Below are 26,003 nucleotides of genomic sequence, written 5' to 3' on the forward strand. Positions count from 1 at the left end.
ACAGAGCCCTAGGAGGCACTCTGCACATTTTCAATTTGTTGTGTATTGCTAGAGAGATTTTCTTTGGGGAGATCAGCACAGGGACAATCATCACTGTCCAGAAAGAGGGTTAGGAGTCATGCAACCTCATAGGACAGTCAGAGGAGAATCAAAACTCCTCCTGCAAGCTTTAACTAGTGCTTGGCCAGAGCACTGCTATATACTGCTGATGAGAAAAGATAATTAGCAGCTTACATTTTAGTAAAACAATTGCATTTCCATGTTCTGTGTACTGTGGGAGACCAGATACAGGGAATGTAGGGTCCTGGGTTTAATAACACTTCAACTACCAACTGACTTTAAACCACAATAGAACAATAGTATCTTCTCATTGTTTTAGAAGACAGCTTGATTAAACATTCCCAAGGCATTTGTCCACTCAAACATTCAAAAGTAACCAGATTTCTTCTTTTCATACAAACAATCAAACAAACATTTTCTTCCATGTAAACCTGAGGAAATCAGAAAATACATATTATATAATATATATATATATATATTCAGAGAGCTTTCAACTAAATGATAAGATGGATCTAAGCCTCTTTATCATAAGGATGTAAATATATAAACACACTGTTGGTGGTACCTTGCCTTGAACATTTTACAAATTTGCAGTCAAAAGAATATTATTGTGGAAATGATCAGCATAAAAGTTATAACATACCTTAAAAATCAGTATGTAAAATATCCTTTAAAAGGAGCCTGGATTCTGGACATTTGTGTGGTCAATCGCCATGTTTTCTGAACTGAGCATTAACACAGTCCACTCCAGATGGATCAACGTTGTGGAGTGAGGAGAAGAGCATCCAAAGTGCCCTTGCATGTGACTTTATACATCACAAAAAAAAAGAATGTCCTGCCAGCAAATGTTATGTGAAGCAGGCTGCCCCTTTAGAGATAGTGCTTTCAGTGAACTGTAAGAAAGCCATAAAGGAAAATGTGCCATGTCAGTGAACGCCCTGAAAATGACAGTGCTGTGTGTTTCCTGTGACAAAGAATGCCATGTGATGTATCAAAAATGGAAAGCGCTACACCACTGTTAAGAGGTTCAGGTACAACTTTATTCCAATAAAAGTTCAGGGGACAATCCAAAGGGTAACCAGCGCATTTCGGTCTCCAAAAATGCCCCCTTCATCACAGCTTGATTGTTCACATGTAATTGAAGTAGAAGTGAGCTGGACCTTTAAGGGTATTTCTTCCAGTGTGATTATAAGCACAGACCTTGCCATCAGTTGGTTTGGCTACAACCATGTGTGAGTGCCATGTGAGACAGTGTGCTTTCAGAGAGCATGCCATGAGAGTGCCATGTAAGACAGTGGGGATGATTTCCTAAAACTAGAGAGTGCAAAATCTGATGTAGCTCTGCATAGAAACCAATCAGCTTCCATTTTTTTTTGTCAAAGCTTAACTGAACAAGCTGAAGTTAGAAGCTCATTGGCTACCAGCTGCAGCAGATTTTGCACACTCCAATTTTGGTAAACCAACCCCAGTGTCCTTTCAGAGCGCATGCCAAGAGAGTGCCCTGTGAATGGAGGCTTAATGTGAGTATCCTGCAAAGGAGCATTCCAGATGAGATTTCACAATGAAAGGAACTGCCAAATGAAAGGGCCAAAGAGAGTAATGTGATAAAGCAAAGAGTGTGCCCTGTAACAGAGCATGCTGTATGAAGGAATGCCCTGTTAGGGAACATGCCAGGGAACTGTATCATATGACAGCGTGTCCCATTAGAGAGTATGCCTTTGAGAGTTCCCAGTCAGATGGACTGATGGAATGTCCTGTAACAAAGAATGTAAAAGTGAATGCAGTGTGAAAGAGTGCCATGTGAGATAACGTGCCGTCCGAAACTGCTGGGTAGCAGAGAGAGCACCCTGTAAGAGAGAGTCAGGTTAGAGACTGCCATATTAGAAAACCTACCATCAGAAAAAAATGCTGTGAGAGAGTGCGCTATGAGAAAATGAGGCTCATGAAAGATAGTACGCTGTCATGTGAGAAATGATGCCAATTAAAAGACTGATGTGCCAAGGAGACAACCTAGAAGAGAGAGTGTCCTTGTGAGCATGACCTGTCTGAGAGTGCCTTGCGTGAGAAAGTGCCAAGTGAGCATGTGTCATATGAGAGATTGTGTCATTTACGGGATTTCCATATAAGCATGAGTGTCATGTGATAGCCTGAAATAGAGGGCCATATTAGCACATTGAGTGCATTGAGAGAGTGATTAACATATAAGGGAGGGCCACTTGACTATGGGTTCAGTAGGAGACTGACATGGAAACTCCTCCTCACACCCTGTACAGAAGTCTTATAGTTTTGGCATAGACATTATGGGTTACATCAGTGGGGTATTTACAATGAGGCAAACAAGGTGTTTGCCTTGGACAGCATTTTTCAGGGAGGTGGTACCACCCCCCTGGAAGAAGGGATATAGAGGATGGGGACCAGATGAGGCACTGCCTGAGCTCTGCCATGGGATCTGAGAGAGGCTGCGGGCTGCTGGAGGGTGTAGGTAGAGGCCGACTCTCATTCCCACACAAGGACAACACTGGGCTTTCCTAACCATGTCCCCGGGAATGGCCAGCTGCTGTTATTCTAGAGGTAAGTGCTAGAGGAACATCTTTCTCTTTTCTCTCCTCTCTCTCTTCTCACTCTCCTCTCTCTTCTTTTTTAGATTGTGTGTGTGTGTGTAGTGGGGGCGATTTTAGTGCTGCCTAGGGTAACACAAAAACAAAATACACCACTGGGTTACCTAACAGAGCAAAAGTTCTTCTGAGATGACAAGCAGAAGCAATTTCCATGAGCAGCTTTGCCTGTGAAGTGACCTTCACATTAGGCTCACCTTAACTCATGATAGGTGCACCATAGCATTTATTATTTGGTCAGTTAGCAGATACAGTATTCTTCCCTTCATGCTTGGTATTCAGTTGAATACATTCATGGGAGTTTTTCTACCATGCAAAAATGAAACCATTGTGCCTTCTTGAAATATCTTGTATTGACATATTTGGGTCAATGTCTGCTGATAATATCCTTGTTCCTTCATATACTGTAGATGCTGACGCAGTGTTTGAGGTCAGTTCAAAAGAAACATTCTTGATTTACTCAGCAGAAAGAAACACGTTAATGGAAAAACATTCTCTTCAAACTGACGCATACTTCGCTATTTTATAACGTAGCAATGTTCTAGTAACTATATATATGACAGTGTTATTAACAAATATTCCAAAGCAAATTATAATCATATAGATACCCAATTATTGTAAAATAAATGCACTACCAATATAAAGTCCACTATGATTTTTATGTAAATACGCAAAATGTCCCATCAATAACTCCAACGGTGTTCAAAATTAGTCCACCTCAAAAAAAAGAAAACTCATATAGTGCATTAACCTTTATCAGATAAACTTTATCTATATTTCCTCCAGTGAAAATAAGTAAAAGTTGTGAAAAACGTGAACCACACGTGATCAGTGAAAACCCACTTCAATGTGCATAACACTATTTCAGTGCCACATCACAGAAAACTCCAAAATAAAAGGGTGTATCTACTTCTAAAAGCAGTGAGGATACCCTTACCAACTTCCCAATATAATGGGCTTTGGAGTCATCCAGGAAATTCACAGGCTGATCCACTCAGGAACCTCTGCTGTATCACGCAGCCACTCCACTCTCTGGATTCCTTAGACACTTTGCTCCCAGTGTCACCACAAAAAAACACAGGACATAGTGTGATACCGCCAATAAAATAAGTAACATACACTTTATTAAAACTGCTCACATTGCCAAAGCTTTTTAACCGCATTAGAGGGAGTACAGAAGGTATAGGAATCTCACGGTCATCCAGGGAGACACGTCCCGTTGCTCCTGCTCGATCTCTCCCTTATCAGAAATGGCCGCCAGGTAACTTCCGGTTTCCGGGAAAAACGTCTCGACGTCACTCCACCTTGACGCGTTTCGTCATCGACACCCCTTATGACTAAGTCGATGACGAAACGCGTCAAGGTGGAGTGACGTCGAGACGTTTTTCCCGGAAACCGGAAGTTACCTGGCGGCCATTTCTGATAAGGGAGAGATCGAGCAGGAGCAACGGGACGTGTCTCCCTGGATGACCGTGAGATTCCTATACCTTCTGTACTCCCTCTAATGCGGTTAAAAAGCTTTGGCAATGTGAGCAGTTTTAATAAAGTGTATGTTACTTATTTTATTGGCGGTATCACACTATGTCCTGTGTTTTTTTGTGGTGACACTGGGAGCAAAGTGTCTAAGGAATCCAGAGAGTGGGGTGGCTGCGTGATACAGCAGAGGTTCCTGAGTGGATCAGCCTGTGAATTTCCTGGATGACTCCAAAGCCCATTATATTGGGAAGTTGGTAAGGGTATCCTCACTGCTTTTAGAAGTAGATACACCCTTTTATTTTGGAGTTTTCTGTGATGTGGCACTGAAATAGTGTTATGCACATTGAAGTGGGTTTTCACTGATCACGTGTGGTTCACGTTTTTCACAACTTTTACTTATTTTCACTGGAGGAAATATAGATAAAGTTTATCTGATAAAGGTTAATGCACTATATGAGTTTTCTTTTTTTTGAGGTGGACTAATTTTGAACACCGTTGGAGTTATTGATGGGACATTTTGCGTATTTACATAAAAATCATAGTGGACTTTATATTGGTAGTGGATTTATTTTACAATAATTGGGTATCTATATGATTATAATTTGCTTTGGAATATTTGTTAATAACACTGTCATATATATAGTTTGGTACACCTTCAGGGGAAGGTGTTGTTTGTGTTATAGGGTAATCATAGTAGGATAGGAGGTGGTTGATTTCTAATAATGTTCTAGTAACGTTCCTTTCCAAACTAATAATGTCCAATGACACCAACATGAGCCTTTGGTTTGTGATGCCAGAGGTTTACCAGGGCACCTCAATATCGTATGATTATTATTAATTAGTACTAATAATAATACACCAAATTCATACACTTTAAAGTTTTCACTACCAGCCCCAAATTTTATATACACACTCCATAATGCACATTATGATCTAGAAATCCAGCAATATTCCAAATTGTGTACCTCCCATGATGTTTGCAAAAATGTTGATGTAATCTATATTTTTAGTTTATCATTTTTGTCCTTACAAACGCAATATAGCCACCAAAATGTATATTAAATTAAAAAAGAGGATACTGAAGACTAATAGCAAAATGAAGATATTAAAAATTGTAAATAGACCTTGTACATATACAGTACGTGTCTTAATTGCATTCATGTTGTGTGTTTGTGTGTGTTACATTTGTATGTTTTTTATTTTTATTTATTTATTGTTATGTATTTTACTTGCTAGCATATTGAAGCTCCGCACCTTAAAATTCTTGAGGATAACCTCCCCTGAAAATGTTAGTTATCTTGTTGATCAACAATTGCTGTAGGACAATCCATATGCATAAAAGCACTCCAAACAACCTATCAATACAATGAATCCACTCAAATAAAACAATATACATAAATACAAATGAATAAAACAATCCACATATAAATATAAAGTGCAGTCCACTCCACCAGTGCTATGGTGTCAAACGTGCTATATGAACTCGATAAAAATTAGTTCCAAACAAATTGAAGATCCATCAGATATATATCACTCCACTTAATGAGATGCATTCAATCTATTCCCTAACATTTAGGAAACTCACCAACTCACAATGCCTTCATTTTACTGATGGCAATAACGCATGTGGGATGCATGGATTCCACCCCTTGTAACAGATCACATATATGCACTTCTTTTCTCCTTTAAGGAGTCACTCAGGCAACATAACAAAAAAAGAAAGCCACTAACAGTGTAAAACTGTATGACCAATAGCTTTATTCACTCCCCAGGTAAAAATCTGCTCACAAACATCCAAATATCAATGCCCATCAAAACCACAAATGTGAACTGTCAGGTATAGCCCCATTCCTCAGCCAAGTGATCAGTGTCTCACCCAGTCCATTACCGGGTCACTTCCGAGGGGGCCTGATGTTGCTTCCAGTTGCCGTAAAATCAGACCCTAACATGTTTCGTCAAATCAAATTCTTCAGAGGTCTGCAAACCTCCTCTTAAAAGAAGCCAAAAAAAGTAAATTTACCTGAACCTCTCTAGAATTTTATTCTAGGAGGGTGCTACATACACCCCCTCTTAACAAAAATATGCCTTATCCTCATGGATCTGGTTGAACAAAAACTCCAAATACTAAGAGTGGAGTATCCCATAGCAACAAAGGTAGGGAAAAGGGGAAATAATTTAACAAAAATGTATGCAGCATTCCACATAGTACGTAAAACATGTAGAAAAATATGGAAGACATTAGAAATAAATTAGAGTCCCAGCTTGCAGGAGGTTCTTCTAGGAGGGTGATACACTTGAATGAGTCTAGTCATTGCAAACTCTTCTTAAAGTGTATGTCCACACATTATTCAAATTTAAACCCAAACCTCCCTCTCCCCTCTTTACATGTCACATGTCCCTGCATTATTTCTTGCTTGTTATTGTAGCAAGAAACAGCTTTAACTATTCCCTGTAACAGCATCTTCAGTCTTGCAAAATTATTGCAATAACAACTGCTGAGAGCTTAGTTCCTGTTGACAGAGGCATACCCCAAGAACTATATATCCCAAGATCCCTTTTCCTACAAAGTATGTGGGCAGGCTCTTGGGATCCAAGGCAGCAGTATTGTTTTGTTGGGAAAAGAAATCAGCATATGCATATGATGGGATAGGGATAGGTTTGAGGATATGCCTGAGTTCTTTAGTCCAGAAGGTTGGCCTGAAAAAAAATTGTATGAAATTCCAGTGCAGCATATTTTAGGAGCACAGGTACTTGCAGTATTTTCTAAGGGTAAAATTTGGGGAGATGTGTTTTTATAGAATGCCCTGACGAAAAACATTGAACATACATTTGCATTAAAATTATTAAGCATGTGCTGCATGTATGTTTTTCCAACATCATTTTAAGTTGCAGAGGTAACTTATGCTTGAACATGCTAATTTTATGCAACAGGGTCGTGGTGGAAAAGGAAGTATCTATGTCTGGGCATCTGGAGATGGAGGAAGTTACGATGACTGTAACTGCGATGGTTATGCATCCAGCATGTGGACCATCTCCATAAACTCTGCTATTAATGATGGTCGGACTGCGCTATATGATGAAAGCTGCTCTTCCACTTTAGCCTCCACATTCAGCAATGGAAGAAAACGAAATCCTGAAGCTGGCGTGGTACGTATACGGGCTGTCGTCTGCCCCCAGGCATCATCAAGCACCAGCCTCACAATAGAAACAGCAGATGTTCCTTTGTTAGCACTCATTTTAAATTATAGAAAACCCAGTGAAGCTTTCATTGGCAGCTGATGAGAAATATGTTAATATTTAAACAATCCAAACATCCTTTGAGTTGCATTGGGTCGGTTACCGTACTTGGCTGTACAGTTCATACAGTGAAAATGTTTTGTATTATGAGAGGGAAAAAGGGATGGTTGGTGTTAGATGTAAACTCTGCATGAAGGTGCAAAGACAAGAAAATGTATGAGACAGATGTTGGGAAGGAGTGTAAAAAATGAATAAAACATTACAGCAACTAAACCACTATCATAAAAAAAAATGTATTCTGATAACTCTTCACAGCTTTTATATGTGATGAATCTGATAGTACAAAGCATATTATTTTTTTTTTCATTTATAACTTTTTTGGACATTTACAATGCAGACCAACCTGTCCAGCAAAAGTGACAGTTACAGAGGTTGCTGCAAGCTATAACACTACAGGGGGTGCTTTCAATTGTCATTTTTTCCCATATTGTAAATTGTTCCTTTGAAAACTAATAAAAACGATTGCCTTACTTGCTAAAGCATCCCTGCCAGTGTTATAGCTTGTCCTAACCCCATCTCTATAAAGTGACAACTTTCAAATTGCTGAACAGCTCCAGGCAACAAGACAGTGGGAAGATTTACAGACTTACATGATGTGTAGAAATACAGCACAGTTAGTGAAGTGTTAGGCATGTCAAACAGATTGTACATATTTCATATGAACATTCTCAGGGGAATGTTTATCAAGAAAATTACCAACACATTAAGACAGGTTGCCTCTCAGTTGCCTAAATATATGCCACAGTTTTCATGTGTACATGTCACGCCTGTACATGGAATTCTGGGCAGCCAACTGATTCAGGTTTGCAAAGTTCAGGAACAGATTTAAAGCGGAGTTCCAGCCGTTTTTGTGTTTATTAAAAGTCAGCAGCTACAATAACTGTAGCTGCTGACTTTTAATAAACACTCACTTACCTGTCCCAGGGTCCAGCGACGTGATTACCTGTGCCATCCCTTCGCTCCTTCTTCTCTCCATGGCAACAGCATCTCAACTGTGGGCACCAAGCTGTGACAGCTTGCAGCTTCACAGCCGGGTGCCCACTGCGCATGTGCGAGTCACGCTGCGCATTCTAATTGGTCCGGCAGTCTTCTGGGACCTGTGAAGGTTCCCAGGAGATTGCGGGAGGAAGGAAGGGGCCGAACTACCTGCTCACTTCACAGGGGGGAACTGAGCCGGAAGTGGGTGCGGGTACCTGTCAAAACAGGTGCTAAATATGGCAGTGGAGGGGGGAGGAGGCAAACAAGCAGAGCTTCCACTTTTGGGTGGAACTCCGCTTTAACACTAAAGATGAGATCGATTTTCATTTTAAACAGACTCACAATTAAGTAGTGGTCAGGGCCAGGCTTCATTTTATGGAGGTGCTACCTTAGGGCAGCTGAAGGAGGAATTTATGAATCAAGCTGTAACCTTGACGTTAATCTGCCATGCAATCTGTCTCACATCTCCCATGTAGCATTACCTTGCTTTGCAACTTATCTGATAAATGTCCCTTTTTAAATCTCCCACAATTAGCAAACCACCTACGGTATTGATACAGCCATGCAGAATGAGCTGTTACTTTACCATAATATCAGTTTAATGTGAGTCACTGGATGTGAATGCACAGTGTGACCACATTCTGTGTTGTGCAGATTTGCTCTCATACTCCATTGTGTGGATGAGGCTAAACCAGTGAATTTGCATTTTAACAGGATCATATTTAGGGCCATACCAAAGATGATGATATTGGCAAAAGTGGGGATTTCATTAAGGGAAAGAATGGAATAAAAAATGAATTTCATAATGAAAATGAGAAACACACAGTATATAGAGTAAGGCTAGTCGTATCTCCTATATCATGTTGGATTTAAAATGTTTATACATGGTTGGTGTGTACTTTGTAAGACAAAGATGCCTGTTCACTACTTGCTACTGTTAGTAGTGGCATGTTCGATATGCAAAGATTTGTCAATTATCTCTCTGTCATTCTATATAATAGAAGCCTAAAGCAAGCAGACATGTTGGCAGCAAGGCAGTAGCTATAACTAGTTGTGCCAGAAAGGGCGAGATCAGGCCACTGGCTAATTTGTACATGCAGAGTCAACTCACGACCAGGGGCGGACTGAGCATTTGGAAACTCGGGCACTGCCCGAGGGCCCAGGGTTGGTAGGGGGCCCCATGAGATGCCCCTGGTACCTTTTTCATAGGATTTTTTGAGTTTGGGCAAGGACACAGGGGCCCCATGATCCCCTATTGCCTGGGGGCCCATTGAGTTGTCAGCCCGCCCCTGCTTATGACTATATTCCTCAAACTCTAGTGACCAGCTGAGGTCCTCAGAAATGGGGTTCAGAACAATCTGCACTGTGAAGTTTGCTGCAAGCTGAGTGCAAAATGTAGCTTATTAAGATACATAAAAACAGTTACTGGGGTAGGGTGTGTAATATAATGTAAATGTGATCTACCAGGGTTGTATCCCATGTAAATAGGACAATCGATCAAATTAATGGGTAGGACTTTAATTATAGAAAATCAAGAAAGATAGAAACAAGTGTAAAGTGCATCCTATGAAGAAGGTCTATGCGTTTTGCAGGTTCTCCCTCTTCCTCAGGACCTAAATAAATTGATCAAAGATTTGTACATAAAATCCATCATATATAAATAGATATACATTAACATCTACAGATGTTTTTTCTTCTCATAGAATGTATCCTATGTAGTATGTACAACCTTGTGTCCTTTGAACAATTTGTTTTGGTCCTGAGGAAGTGGGAGAACCCCCTGAAACACGTAGACCTACTTCATAGGACGCACATCATAATCAAGATTTATGTCTGTCTCTCATATATATATATATATATATATATATATATATATATATATATATATTTTACCTCTTTTTTAAAATAAAACTTTTTTGATTTTTTATCTTTCTTGATTTTCTCCTGTGAATTCCACTGGTATATTTAAAGTCCCACCCATTACTTTTTCTAATTGCCTTATTAATATCTAAGGTCATCTTCCCTTCTAGAGCCTTGACAAATTCCCCTCTAATTGCTTTCATACTGAGCGCATGTATTGCCAAAATATTTTTTACTGCTGTGGAGATTTGCCTTCACTGTCTGTCCTTAAGAGGCAACAGGAAGTGAGAAGAAATCTCCCCAAAATGAAGGAAACTCCCATCATAGACTGTTGTCAAAGGATTTGTACTTATTTGAAGATATCCCCTCATCTCTTGCTCTGATGACAATTTTGGATTTCCCCTTCTTTGTTATCTCTGTGACAGTGGTCTCCAGAATAAAGAGAGGAGTGAATCTTCCCAGTTGGAAGACAGGTAGTGATATAAACGTGGGCGAGGGTCTTACCCTTCCCCACTCTACCCAAAACTAGAAATCTTTTGCCTTTATACAAATGTTTAACCTTTCTTCATCTTTGGATAGTTTCAAAAATTTCCGCAACATTTCAATAACAATACGGTAAAGATGAAGATTTTAATGTGTACAGTTCAGTACCAGTGTTCTCCTTTTTGATTCTTACATGTCTGGTAATAGCACTGAGCAAAAGTGTCCAGCACTGCTGCAATATATATGTATATATATATATATATATATATATACATATAGTGATAATTATTTTTTAATTATCGTAAATGACAAGTATTTGTCTATACGCTTTCAGATCACTTTAAAAGCAGACCCTAAGGAATTAATAATAGTGTGGTTCTTTTAAAACAAAAAGTGATGCTTGATAAATATTTCAGTGCTTTCAAATTATTTGTGTGCAATATGACTTTCTTAATACTGTATGACCTGTAAATTATCAATTTGTGTTTTCAGGCTACAACAGATCTATATGGAAACTGCACTTTACGTCACTCAGGAACATCTGCGGCAGCACCAGAAGCAGCTGGGGTGTTTGCATTAGCCCTAGAGGCAAAGTATGTTCATGGGATTTTCTTTGCATATATGGCAGATGACAGTAAACAAGACATATCATTTAGCTATGCAGAAAAATTAAAGGGACTTTGCACGTTCAAATATCTTTAACAGTATGACTTGTCCAAAAGTATTTTCTAAAGTCATAATTTTTTTCATCCTTTGATGTGGTTAATACATGAGATGAGGGTTGTTATCATTGATATTTTTCTTATCCCAATTATTTCAGTGAGTTTGGCAATGTCTGGGAAAGGTGAAATAAAGGTGGTTTTAAGGTTGCAATTGAATTTAAATGGCTCATGAAGAGCACCTTTCAGCTATCTTGGACCAGGTCTTGTCACAAAAATTTGCCCCTCATGAAAACATTGCCTCCATTTTTTGACAGAAAGAAAAAAAAACAAAAATCAAAAGCAGGCAGCAATCAAGTGCACAGATAACTTAATCCCTATTGATCACAGGGACATGATCCTACCACCGTATGATCATTTTTTAATACATGTATATAAACTTTATGCCAGGACATACTTAGGGCTGCAAACTTTTAACGTATATTGTTTTAGCCACTGCCAGAGATAACATGAAAACTCAAAATGTTACTTGATATGCCATCATAATAATACTAGACCACCAGCAGATAGTGTGGGATTGGTGTTTTTTTTCAGTTTACATAGAAACTTCTGAAACGCATGCCAGGCTGGGTACATGCTGCATTTTTTATTAGTTGCTGCCCTCTCTACACCAAGGACACTTTGGGGTTTATTTACTAAACCTGGTTGACTCAGAATCTTGTCCACTTCTGCATAAAAACCAATCAGCTTCCAGGTTTTATTGCTGAAGCTTAACTGAACATGCTGAGGTTAGAAGCTGATTGGCTACCATGCACAGGTGCCCAAGATTCTGAGTCAACCAGTTTTAGTAAATCTCCTATTTTCTGTCTTCTGATTGCAAAGCAGTGTCATCCAGTGGTGGCTTTGACTAAGAACTGGGTCTCCTGCAGTTTGTCCAGTCACCCTGTCGGGCATCACTTTGTTAGCCAGGAAGTTGCTAGATAGCCATGAAAGTGCAGGCACCACAGAGCAGGAATGTGAAGAGTGTTTCCAGTGCAGATGGAGCACAGTGATGGTCCAACAGAGGCAGAAAGGTGTTGGTTTCCTACATTTATTCAGTCTGAGCTAGTATAATAATTACAGGGATTAAAGCTTATCTCAGATTTAAAAATGAATATATTAGAGCTGCTCTGAGGTCTGAAGGTACATGGCTTAGGATGATCTGAGATCTGAAGCTGCAGAAATTGGAGTTGATCTGTGGTCTGAAGATGAATGCATTTAGGCTGATCTTAGGTTTGAAGGTGCAGTAATTGAGTCTGACCTGAAGTCTGATATTCATGCATTAAGGCTGATCTGAGGTGTGACATTCATAAATTAGGCCTGGTGTGAAGTTTAAAGTTCATGCATAAGGGCTGATCTGAGGTCTGACATTCATGCATTGTGGCTGATCCGAAGTAGGAAGATCATGCATTAAGGCTGATCTTACAGGAACTCTGTCAATAACCCCTTGGCGCCGACATAACACAAAAATGTGACCTCACAAAACTGGGCTTTTTCTTGTGGGGCCACATATTTGCGTAGCTGCCTCACCAGAAGATGTTGCTGGTAAAATTATAAACCAACCCACCAAGCGTTCTCCCCTGGGGATTATCACTTAATGTGGCTGAAGTTCGTGGTGTTCCCTAATAAGTCGAAGATCTGACGCATTAAGTGATAATCCCCAGGGGGGGAATGGTTGGTGGGCTGGTTTATCATTTTACCAGAAACTGGTGAGTTGAGGCTAGTACAATTGGTGGTGGACACACAAGCTGGTGATGACCTAAGGTGCTTCACACAGAGGAAGAAAACAAATATCACTTGATTCCCAAGGCATTTATGAAATATATGGTGGTGGTGCACACAAGAAAGGAAGCCTTAGAAATTGTGGACTTTGCACATGTATATGTAACAATTTATTTGTGAATTTTGGTTATATAATATTGCAATTGTCACTTGATAAATATGTCATACATGCACAGTTGGTATATATATATATATTGAATTATATATGCACTTTAATTTTGGTTATATATCCCAGCAATTGTCACTTTATGTTATATATGCACAAATTTGATTTTTTTAGAACTGGGTTATATATGTACATGCACTTTATTTATATGTTATAATACTTTTTTTGCATAGAAAAAGCAAATGCACCTGGCACTTTAAGTTTTATATAATGCATAAACACTTGACATGGTGAAGTAGGATAGATAGTGGTAGAGTGATAGCGCTTTTTTGTGGAGAACAAGTGATTTGAAAATGCACATGCACCTGACATTATGTACTGAATGATAGTGATAATACCAAATAGCGCTGTCTAGTTTCTTTGCACATGATTATAGTTAATACTCACTTCTTCTGCATCCCACAATACCAATTCTTGCTGTAATGTGAAACCACTGCTTGAAGACTCTTCAGGACCTGACACTTCCAGTAGGGTTGAATCCCTGGTCCCTACTATACTCAGTGGTTTGTTTCTCTGGTCCCTATATCATATAGAGATGTAGAGGTTTTCAGGAGGAACCACAGCACTCAGTGGAGACCAGGATTCTGAAACTCTGGAAACATTGGTATTTCTGTATTCTTCTGTTCATTTGCTTTCATCTAGTTGTTCAGGGTCAGATTTTCTGTGCTAAAAATTATTTTAAAATAAAGCTTTACATTTACATATTGCTATTTATACATTAAAGAAAATATAGTATTTATACAAAGTTTCAGTATTGTAATTTCATTTTGTCTTGCAATAGTCCAGGTCTCACGTGGAGGGATTTGCAACACTTAACAGTGCTAACATCCAAAAGAAACCAGCTGCACGATGAAGTTCATAAGTGGCGTAGGAATGGTGTTGGTTTGGAGTTTAACCACTTGTTTGGCTATGGTGTATTGGATGCCGGATCTATGGTTAAAATGGCACGAGAATGGAAAACTGTTCCAGAAAGATTTCACTGCATTGGTGGATCAGTACAGGAGCCAAGGTATGTTGTTTAAAAACTGGGAATTCAGAATGAAAATGAGTACAATATAAAGTTGGTGATCTATTGCAATTAAGATATTTTAATAACACATTTAAATTTCAGCTGTAGTCAAAATTATTTTTTTTTAGTTTTAGGAAATTTGGGAAAGGTTTTTATCAATTTGGCACATGTTCTCTTAAATTGTTTTCCTGATGTTAAAAAGACAGGAAGCAAGGGAAACTTCCCCAACTGGGTCACAGACAAAACTTAAATCCAAGAAGTTATCTAAACATGTCTAAATATGAAGATTATGGTCTGCAGCACCATAGGTGACATACCTCCATATATATATATATATATATATATATATATATATATATATATATATATATATATACACACACACACACACAAAAGAAAAATCTTTGGTCATGGGACTTTAAGGTAGGTCACTTGTAAAACATGATAAGATTGATAAGCATAATGGTACATTTTATTATTCAATAATTAGCCACAATATGGTCATTTTCATATACATGATTATAGATTGCAATTAGTAATATATAGTTTTAAAAACATGATTACAGATTGCATTTAATAATAAATAGACACAATAAAAATCAAACTTAAAAAAGGTGAATACTGAACTGATTCATGATATACCAAATGGATATCTTGAGCTCTAGGATGCTATGTAATTTATGTTATAAAATCATTAAAAAAATATGATCAGCTATGTATTTATATTGATACAATGTCTGTGTGGTATCCCCCTTTTTTTAAGTTGGATTTTTATTGTGTCTATTATTGTGTGCAACCTGTAATCATGTGTCTAAAACTATGTATTACTATATGCAATCTATAATCATGTATATGAAAATGATCATATTGTGGCTAATTATTGAATAATAAAATGTACCATTATGCATATCAATCTTGTTATGTTTTGCATGTGACCTGCCTCATTTAAAGTCCCATGAGCAATGATTTTTCTTTTTTGTGTAAATCCAAGAAGTTTCCACATTTTTCCACTAATTTTCTTCTGCCTGGGGAACGGGCTTTAAAGTAAACCTTACCATTCCCCATCTGGTAAACCTGTTCATAATCTGCCCAATGAGCAAATGTACTTTCAACCCTTCAACAAAATGGGCAGTCTGGGCAGACTGAATCACACTACTGCTTTTTTTTTTGGAAATTTTTCTGTAGTCAATATCTAAGCATCTACTGTATTTGCCACTTCCCCTGGCTGCTGACATATGCAGAGATCAATGATTGTCACAAGTAGGACAGAGGTGACTTTAATTTACTGCCTGTGATTGACAGTTTGGCTTAACTTTCTCTATGTTGTGAGAGAGGCAAAATGGCAGCACCCAAAGGTTAAATAATTGGATATTTGTAGAAATCCTAGGGCAGAGATTTGTTCACTGACTATGCACCAGGGAATTGTCAACAAGTTATATAGTAGACAGCAGTTTATGAAAACATTAGCAAAGAAAAGAATTGTTTTAAGCTCTTGCATTTTCTTATCATTTCCTATGTTTATAAATGTAGACTTTGGAAATATCTTTCCTTCTTCCCTTTCTCCCTTCCTACATTAAATAATTTACGTAATAATAAACCCATATGTAAATTTCAACTTTAAATATGCACAATAATATAGCTAGGATAAATAATTAAACACTTCTCAAATCAAATGTCTATTCTCAAAAACAAACATCTACTTTTTTTTTCTTCTAATTGTCAGATGGAGATGTCACAAAAGTAGTTCATGATCAAAATGTTGAAACCATAGTGATGTTTTTAGCTTTTGATATTTAAGCTTTTACCCGCATTATTTTCAGTCAAAGTAAAACAAACCAGCAGTCTCCAAGGGATTGCATTGCAACTTCCATTAAGATTTGATTCAGTCATACTATGGATAATTGTTTTCTTCCTCCTCATAGACTTGCAGAGCACAGTCTATATATAGCCTCTTGAATATCCTCCACGGTGCACCTTAGCAACCCTGTCAATTAGTGCAAAGAAGCTGGGTAGCATTTGTCGTCTGCGGCAATTGTTGCGAGGCAGCTCTATTAATATTTAAAACACTTTATTATGCCATTGCCAGGATTAGAACGAGCGAAAAATGCACTGAGAGAATGAGAAATTATGATAAAACTAATACAATATGTAGCTTGTAATTATGTGTCAAATGTCCATTCTTTTATAATTACCCTCTGCTGAAATAATAAAATGGAACATATATACTGTGTTATGTCAAGCAAAAACTTCTAATGTTAAATGACTTCCAGTTAAAACCAGACAGAAGTGAAATAGTTTAAAGCAAATCTCCAGACAAACGGCTTTTAGTCATTTCTACTGTGTAAAAACATTACGTCGGCCGAGGTGTATGCTACGGCCAGGATTGCAGCTCCCACTGTACTTCTGGCCTGTTGTGGATATGAGAGCTGAGGCTCTCATCCATGGAAGTGTTAGTGTCCCCCGCTAACCCTTGGTTATTCACAGAATGCCATGTAATCTGTGAATGGTTCACAGAAATAAACAAGCAGTTCCAACACCTACACACCATGATCTGGGAGCAAGCAAGGCACCATAAGTACAGAAATGTATTGTTCCAATCTGCTTTTACAAGTATCAGCTTGCAAAATAGTATGCAATCTTGCCATGGCCAAAGCGTACACACTTTGTTACCCCCAAAAAAGCATGCACACTGGCCTTTATTTTTTTTCTTTTACTACAGTTAAGTTCATTAATAGCAGTATATGCTGTACATCAAGGGTGTCAAATTGGCAGCCCTTCATCTGTTGCCAAACTACAAATCCCATGAGGCACTGCAAGATTGACAGTTACAAGCATGACTCCCAAGGGCAGAGGCATGATGGGATTTGTAGTTTCACAACAGTTGGAGGGCCGCCAGTTTGACACCTCTGCTGTACATCATGCAGTTGAAATATAAATGCAAAATAGCTGACAGATATAGGTAAGCCCAAATGACATTTGAGAAATACCATTTTTCTTTTAGGTATGCCAGCTTTTGCTTGCCATTCAGAGGCTGGAGCATGTCCAGATAAATAAAACAAATTAGTTGATGCGTTAGCCCTTAGGGCACTTTCAAACAAGTGTTCCGTATGCCTGTTTTTCATCTGTCTGTTTACAGATGAAAAATGCACACCCATGTATTTCTATGGACTAGCGGATATAAACGGATGATGATCCATTAATGTCCGTATCCATTAACATCAGTTTTTTTTTTTTTTTGAACGGAAGAAAACCCTATTTTTCTTCTGTAAAAAAAAAAAAATGGAACGGACGAAAAACGGATGTAAATGGACAAAAAAACGGATGTAAATGGATGTAAATGGACATACGGTCCATTTTTTAATTGGTAAAGGATGTAAAAAATGGATGTAAACTGATCACAAATGGATGTAAACTGATCAGAAACTGATTCCTTTTTTCTTGACTGAACATGACTGAACTGATGAAAAAAATGGAATGTCCGTGAAAAAGGACCCTTATTAAGATTGTGTACATCTCTGGAAGAACAACCATAATGCTCAAGAACACACTGGGGATTTACTAAAGACAAATAGGCTGTTTACTTTTTAAAGGAAATTTCACTTTGCAAGGTAATTTCCCTTTCACTTAGTGAATGAGGTACAAGCAAAAATACTGTTTTTATCTTCCTTACACATGATTGGGTATTCTTTGCAAATGGACAATTACTACATTCATGAAGCAAAGGGGATTTTCCCTTGCAAAATGCAAATTCTTTTGGAGAGTTAACAGCCTATTTGCCTTTAGTAAATCAACCCTGCTGTGTGAGTGCACTCTGACTGTTCAACTAGGTTTGCACTAGTATCATTGTCAAAGAGCACACACATTTTCTTCTATTAAATCATGCCCCTCTGATTGGTTAGACACATCTGTTCCAAAAGCATTTCGTAATCTGTATACTGTGTATCTAAAATGTGGAATCTGTTTATTTCACAATACAGGAAAATACCTTCTGATGGAAAGTTGATGCTAACACTTACAACAGATGCATGTGAAGGAAAGGAAAACTTTGTGCGATACCTTGAACATGTCCAAGCAGTTATAACTGTGAATTCTACAAGACGTGGAGATTTGAACATCAATATGACGTCACCAATGGGAACAAAATCCATCCTCCTGAGTCGCCGTCCAAGGGACGACGACTCTAAAGTGGGTTTTGATAAGTGGCCATTCATGACAACTCACACCTGGGGAGAAGACCCAAGAGGAACTTGGGTTCTTGAGATCGGTTTTGTTGGAAGCATGCCAGAAAAAGGTGTTTTGAAAGAATGGACCCTGATGCTGCATGGGACTCAAAGTGCCCCCTACATAGACCAAATAGTTAGAGATTACCAGTCAAAATTGGCTATGTCCAAGAAGGAGGAGCTGGAGGAAGAACTGGATGAAGCTGTGGAGAGAAGCTTAAAAAGTCTATTAAGCAAGAACTAGCAGTGCATTGCATGTCTACCTTATATTTTCTTTTTCAGAATTTTCAGCATATCTTTCTAACACTAAATTTCTGTATAGGATACAGCCTCTTGGTACCATATGTTCTAAATATTTATAGTCATCTGTTCCTTTGTTTGGAATCAAATAAATATATATCTATATATTTTTACAGTGTTACCCCTGATGGATACAATGAAAATTAACAATAATCTGCAAACATGTTCTGTGTCTAGTTTTCTATAGAACCTTCTACCCTTTTTGGAAAATAAATGCAAATCTAATGTTTGGAGAAAAAGTATAGGCAAGGTAATGGATTATTAGCACCATGATCTTGGTGCTGTGAAATCTTAGCACAAGAGAAGTATTTTCCGTGTCAATAGTTATGGTGCTCAGATAGGTGTATGCAGGAGTTAATTAGTGTTAGAGATTAAGTGGAAGGTTGGGTTAAGGTGAGGATCAAGGATGAGGGATTTTAGGTTAAGAGTTTGGGTTAAGTGGGGCTAAGTCAGAGATTCTGTGTAAGGATTCAGGTTAGATGTAAATTTTAATTGTTCGGTTAAGAGTTTATTTAATATTAGGTCTTGGCTTGGTATTAAGGGTTATGATAAGGTTAAAATGATAGGCGACCGGTAAAGTATTATAAGGGTTAGATCATTTTGCATTTCAGGTAAAAATAGGGTCAGGTTTACTATTAAGGCTAGGCTGTAGGTCAAGTCAGGCACATATTTTAATTTAAATGACCAAGGACTAGCAGTGCTGGGTTCTAGGTGCCAAAAAACACTCTATTGCTTAAATTAGATGTAATCCTAAATGACAGAAATCAATATAGAATTCAAAGTATCACAAATTGTACAGCAATGCTAAATATAAAAATATAAAATAAAAATGTCTATAGATCATTTCAAAGCCACTGAATATTGTGACTATAAAATATATATATATATGAGATCTCACTGTATGTGTGTGTGGTAGCTGAATTCACCACTCACAAAACCCCAAGTAGATTAGTGCTTACAATGTACCTCTTACTGCATCTTTGTTCAGTTATCAGTGAATGAAGCCTACACAAATATAGAGGCACAAAAACTGAGACATATGTTGTGGATCCTCCAGTGAATGTCAAGTAACAGAGCAAAACCATTGTCCCTAACCTGTCATATTTATCATGTAGTAGTTAGGAATCTATGTGGAAAAAAAAAGTAATTCCAAAGAAGTTTAATATTTTTGGTAATTACTACGGACTTATGAACAGTGAATAATAATAATCATTAAAAGGATAGACTGACAAAGATGCTTAAAATTGTTAAACGTTTCCTAAGGTTCTCCTTATCCTTGTTGGCCCTGGGCCACTAATAATATGACACTATGATCCTGATTTACTAAAGCAGTAGAACATTTTCACTTTTAAAGTCAATTTCCACTTAGCTTAGCAAATGAAGCAAAACAAAGCAAAAATTCACTCTAGAAAATAATACCTAATACAGGCAATCCTCAAGTTACAAACATCCAACTTTCATATGATTCATACTTAAGAATGGAGGCAGCATGACGTCACGCTGGCTCTGGAAACCTCCAGGAGGCCATCTTGCTGTTCATCGCATGTTGCTACCTACTGTCTGGCAGACCGGTCAGCAATCCCACATCACTGCCTGGTAAGTTAACCCATCTCTATGCTATCCAAAACTTAAAAATACTTTTTTTCGTTGGAGTTAAAATTAAAAAATGTACCTCTTCCAACTTGCATACAAATTCAATGTATAAAAAATCCCTGGCCCTATGTGTTATAGTGTCAAATATAAATATAGTGACTAAGCTGCCTCCCTGAAGCGATCGATAACCACCAAATAAGTTTAAAAGCTCTATAGGGGGCGCTAAAAACACATCCCTAAAAATGAAAGTGATATTGCTAAAGTGCTATGTGCATCATAAACTATATGCAATGCATTGTACCAGTGAAAAAAATCATACATCAATATATCAAATCTCTAAGTGTAAAAAAATAAACATCAAATTCATATAGTGAAGTCCATGGGTCACTACTCAAGACCTCCGGGTGGAATGTGTGGACACTTTATGGTGCAGGAGATACAGCACCAAGCACTTTTGTGGTTTTGAGTCTTTTTGCATTTGAGGTCACGACCCATGGACTTCACTATATGAATTTGATGTGTATTTTTTTACACTTAGAGATTTGACATATTGATGTATGATTTTGTTTCATTGGTAATATGTATTGCATATGATTTCTTATGCACATGGCACTTTAGCAATATCACTTTCATTTTTAGGGATGTGTTTTTAGCGCCCCCTATAGAGCTTTTATACATACAAATTCACCGTAAGAACAAACCTTCAGGACCTTGTTTGTAACTCGGGGACTGCATGTAATATGTACAGAAAATTAAAAAAAGTTTTTTCCTCAAACATGATTAGATAGTTAAGGGAAGCACAACTTTTCCTCATTCACTGAGCTATGTGAAGATTCACTTTGCAGGGAAAATCTTCTTTGTTTAGTGAATGAGGTGAAGTCGAGTTGACTTCAATTATGCCATGTGTGAGAAAAAATCCTGTTTTTTTACTTTTCTTTGCTCATGATTGGGTATTCTTTGCAAAGTGATTTTTTACTTTGTTTCACCTTGTTGGCCAAGATAAGTAAAAATTCACTTTGAAAGGGAAAATTCTCTACTCCTTTAGTAAATTAACACCTATGTGCTGATTTACTAAAGAAGCAATTTTTACACTGTCTTGTATTCACTTTCAATACTTATGTTCACAGGAATTCCTGATTTTTTTTTTAATTCTCTTAAATGTTACTGGTGATCTTGGGTAAACATGGGTGAAAAGTACTTCTTTAGTAAATTAGGTCTCTTTTTCTTTCCGTAGGATGCAAATGATGTCTTTGATTAATCAGCTCCCTCCTCTCTCTCTCTACTTTCTTCTCTCTGTTATATAATGAGTCTTTTGTAACTCTAAAATAACTTGTATAGTATTATATCTATATTTATTTAAAAACAAATTGGATGAAATATATTGTTTATTTTAAAAGTAATATTTGATAAGTTATTTTCTTCAGTGGAATAAGTTTTTTTTTTTTAACGCCTAACTATGCCCGCAACAACTGCCAAATGTGCAATAAAATATCCGAAGATGTAAGAAATATTGATTTTCTAAGATTGTGCCAGAAAAATATGAAGATATTAAAGCACAATATATTTTTTTTCATTTTGTACTGAATTATTATTAAAAACTGTTTAATGTTCAGTATTTGCATACAATCTGCAAATATTAAATATTATCTGAGAGCATTTATGCAAGGTATTGTATTTATTACAGGAAGTTCCTTCATATGTACTCAGATGTATTATGCCATGTATGGTATCAATTTCAAAGCCTAAAATGTATTTTATTTGGAAGATAATAATAAACCAAAGGAAATCATGTAAATGAGTGTATGTATATGAAGGCGAAACACAAAAGACAAGCACATAGTATAGTGTGCTACACACACATGTCACATGTGCATGTGTATGTGCTAATTATACAAAATTTAATATTTTTAAATTAATCACTTTCTGTAAAAAAACTTTGGTCTTCATTCATCCTTTGTGAAAACTTCAGATGACCATGTATATTAATTTGCATTCTTGTAATCATGCATTTCTATGTTAAAATGCATTAAATGTCTTATATAGCAGCAATTTTTAAAAAGTTTGTTTATATTTCTTAGAATTCTGATTTTCTAAAAGTTAAATAATATAAAAAAGCTTGATTTGATTTTCATTAATTTTGTTGACCTACACCTTGAAAACAAATGTATAAAAATGTGATTCAGACTACAGGGGAAGTCATAAGTTATAAATTGTATATATATATATATATATATATATATATATATATATATACTTTTTTATTATTACACTGAAAGTGTTTTATTGTAGTTTACATAATATTTTCAGTACTACATTACTAGAATATATTATATGACAGATATCATAGTGTGCAACCTTTTTTTATAGTCTGAATTGAATTGTGCTCATTTTTTTTTTTAGCTATGATGCATTATTATGTTATATACGGAAATAGTAAAAATAGCTTTATGCAATATTTGTAAATTGTCTTCATCTACTTGGAATATAATTTGAGATATCAAACAATTCAAAAAATAATTTTATTTTTGTTGTGGAATAATTTTCACAATTTTTTAAATCAGGGCCATGGTTTATGAACAAGGTAAGAGTACATACTGCAAAGCAATCAAAAATATGTTTATGTTACTAAATGTATCAATGAAATCAACAATGGAATTAAATGAGTTGTGTGCTGATAGCAATACAAAGCCTGTCATTGATACCTGTTAGAAGGAAATATATATATATATATATATATATATATATATATATATATCATCACCTTATGTATATGCATGTGACCGATTTGCTTTAACTATATGAGATACGCACCCTGGATTTTTAACCTTTTTTCTTTGTTAAAGATCTATTTAGTCAAACTTTGAAAGCCTCTGAGCAAATAAAACAGTCACATGCAAATAATTGTCTATATTCTCTACTTTTAAAAGATGTTAAAGACCAGTCGCACAATATTTTCTGTGCTTTTTTCTGTCTTTTCATAATTTACAGCAAATGAAAGCCAAACTTTTCAAATTAATTTCCTTTTAATGCAATCTCTGATAAATATTTTGGAAAAAATGTGCATGTATGCAAACCTGCAAACACATCTCTGATTTTCTTGTACAAGTGCTGTAGATGGACTCATTATTCTCTATGACCCCTGGGTTGAGCCCCACTGACAGGAAATCCCCAGACGTCATAGACCTTTTTCCATTTGATGAGAGCCTTTCTCAGTAGATGAGAGCCTTTGACATTTTATCAAAGGGTAGTGTACCTTTCTGTTCAGTCTGATTTTGGATCCTCACACTTCACACTGCAGTACAATATACTAAGAAACAGGGAAGGAGACTCAACAAAGTAGTCTCAACTTGTTCAAGGGTTCAAGGGCTCTATTATGAGACAATGAAACATAAACCAATGCCTAACAAAAGAAAATTAATAGGACTTTGAAAGTACCATACCAGTGATGTAAAAGCTTACATTTTTATTATACAAAATATTAAAAAATGGATATAATACAAACAGACAATAAGACAATGAGGTACTGTTAAAAGCAATTGCAGCTACATATTATACCAGCAGTTAACAGTCATATTCCATGTTGATCATAGGAAAGATAATCATTCACTGAGACGTTCTGTGGGACAAGCCTACTTCCTCAGGGAGATCTCGTATATATTTCTGCTATAAAGGACACACATGACCTGTGATATATTCCTTGACTTAAGCAGCCGCCATCAGCTTATAGACCAAAGAACGTGACCATTCAAATAATTTAAAATTCAATATGTAGTATAGAGAAGGAGCAGGTACACCCTATTGCCAAAAGTATTAGAACGTCTGTCTTTACATGCACATGAACTTTAATGGCATCCCAATCTTAGTCCGTAGGGTTCAATATTGAGTTGACCCACCCTTTGCAGCTATAGCAGCTTCATCTCTTCTGGGAAGGCTGTCCCAAGTTTTAGGAATGTGTCTATGGGGGTATTTGACCATTCTTCCAGAAGCGCATTTGTGAGGTCAGGCACTTATGTTGGACGATAACGTCTGGCTCCCAGTCTCCGCTCTAATTCATCCTAAAGGTGTTCTTTCGGGTTGAGGTTAGGACTCTGTGAAGGCCAGTCAAGTTCTACCACCCCAAACTCGCTCATCCATGTCTCTATGGACCTTGCTTTGTGCACTGGTGTGCAGCCATGTTGGAACAGGAAGGGGCCATCCCCAAACTGTTCCCACAAAGTTGAGCTCATGAAATAGTCCAAAATGTTTTGGTATGCTGACGCTTTAAGAGTTCCCTGAAAAACAACCCCACACCAAAATCCCCCTTCACCAAATTTTACACTTGGCACAATGCAGTCAGGTAAGTACTGTTCTCCTGGCAACTGCCAAACCCAGACACATCCATCAGATTGCCATCAGATTGCCAGAGTCTAGACTGAGCTTTACACCACTAACACTTGGATGCAGCTGCTCAGCCATGGAAACCCATTCCATGAAGCTCTCTACGCACTGTTGTTGTGCTAATCTGAAGGTCACATGAAGCTTGGAGGTCTTTAGCTATTGACTCTGTAGACAGTTGGCGACTTTTGTGCACTGTGCGCTTCAGCATGCGCTGACCCCACTCTGTCATTTTACGTGGCCTACCACTTTATGGCTGAGTTGCTGTTGTTCTCAGCTGCTTCCACTTGGTTGTAATACCACTTACAGTTGACCATGGAATATTTAGAAGCAAGGAAATTTCATGGATAGTTTGCACGGGTGTCAACATATTGCAGTACCCACGCTTGAATTCACAGAGCTCCTGGGAGCGGCCCATTCTTTCACAAATGTTTGTAGAAGCAGTCTGCATACTTAGGTGCTTGATTTTATACATCTGTGGCCATGGAGGTGATTGGAACACCTGAATCCAATGATTTGTCCCAATACTCTTGGCAATATAGTGTATATGCTCATTTGATAAGATATCACACAGAACATCTCCACAATCCTAGATGGTCCTGAGGGTTCCGCATATTTTTTAAACGTTAATAAAAGAAAAAAGAGGAGTATTTCCACAATCCTGGATTTGTCCTAGGGTTTCCCCATTCACTTCCCGATAGTCTCATGGATGCTAAAACTGACGAGTCTCCAAAATAAAACAAAACTGCACAGCATCAGGTTTATCAGGTCCTGCAAAAAGTGTAGGGGAATGATTATTGCCCCTATGATCAACTTGGGATATGATTGTTAACTGATAGCATAATATGTAATTTCAATTGCTTTTAAAAGTACTTCATTGTCTTATTGTCTGTTTGTATTACATCCATTTTTTAATATTTTGTATAATAAAAATGTATGATTTTACATAATTGGTGTGGTACCTTCAAAGTCCTATTAGTTTATTTTTTTGTTAGGGATTGGTTTATGTTAAGTGTCCTTCCCTGCAGCCTCTTCACCTTTTTACACTGCTCACAGTTTGGGAACTCAAAAGCATACATTTATTATATTGCA

The 26,003-nt window shown here is 37.2% G+C and overlaps 1 protein-coding gene across 1 annotated transcript in view; it reads left to right on the forward strand.

The window, feature by feature from the left end:
• PCSK2 (proprotein convertase subtilisin/kexin type 2) overlaps window positions 1-19,051 on the forward strand; it is a 270,895-nt gene extending 251,844 nt beyond the window's left edge. Inside the window, exons 9-12 of the mRNA XM_089685325.1 lie at window positions 7,083-7,298; window positions 11,262-11,362; window positions 14,197-14,424; window positions 18,402-19,051. Of these exons, the coding sequence (XP_089541451.1) occupies window positions 7,083-7,298; window positions 11,262-11,362; window positions 14,197-14,424; window positions 18,402-18,888 (1,032 nt within the window). The 3' untranslated portion in view covers window positions 18,889-19,051. The remainder of the gene's footprint in view (window positions 1-7,082; window positions 7,299-11,261; window positions 11,363-14,196; window positions 14,425-18,401) is intronic.
• The last annotated feature ends 6,952 nt before the right edge of the window (window positions 19,052-26,003 follow it).

The sequence above is a fragment of the Staurois parvus genome, unplaced genomic scaffold, assembly GCF_062004578.1.
Source record: "Staurois parvus isolate SC_StPar_1 unplaced genomic scaffold, SC_StPar_1.0 ptg000001l, whole genome shotgun sequence".
In the NCBI taxonomy this organism is placed as follows: domain Eukaryota; kingdom Metazoa; phylum Chordata; class Amphibia; order Anura; family Ranidae; genus Staurois; species Staurois parvus.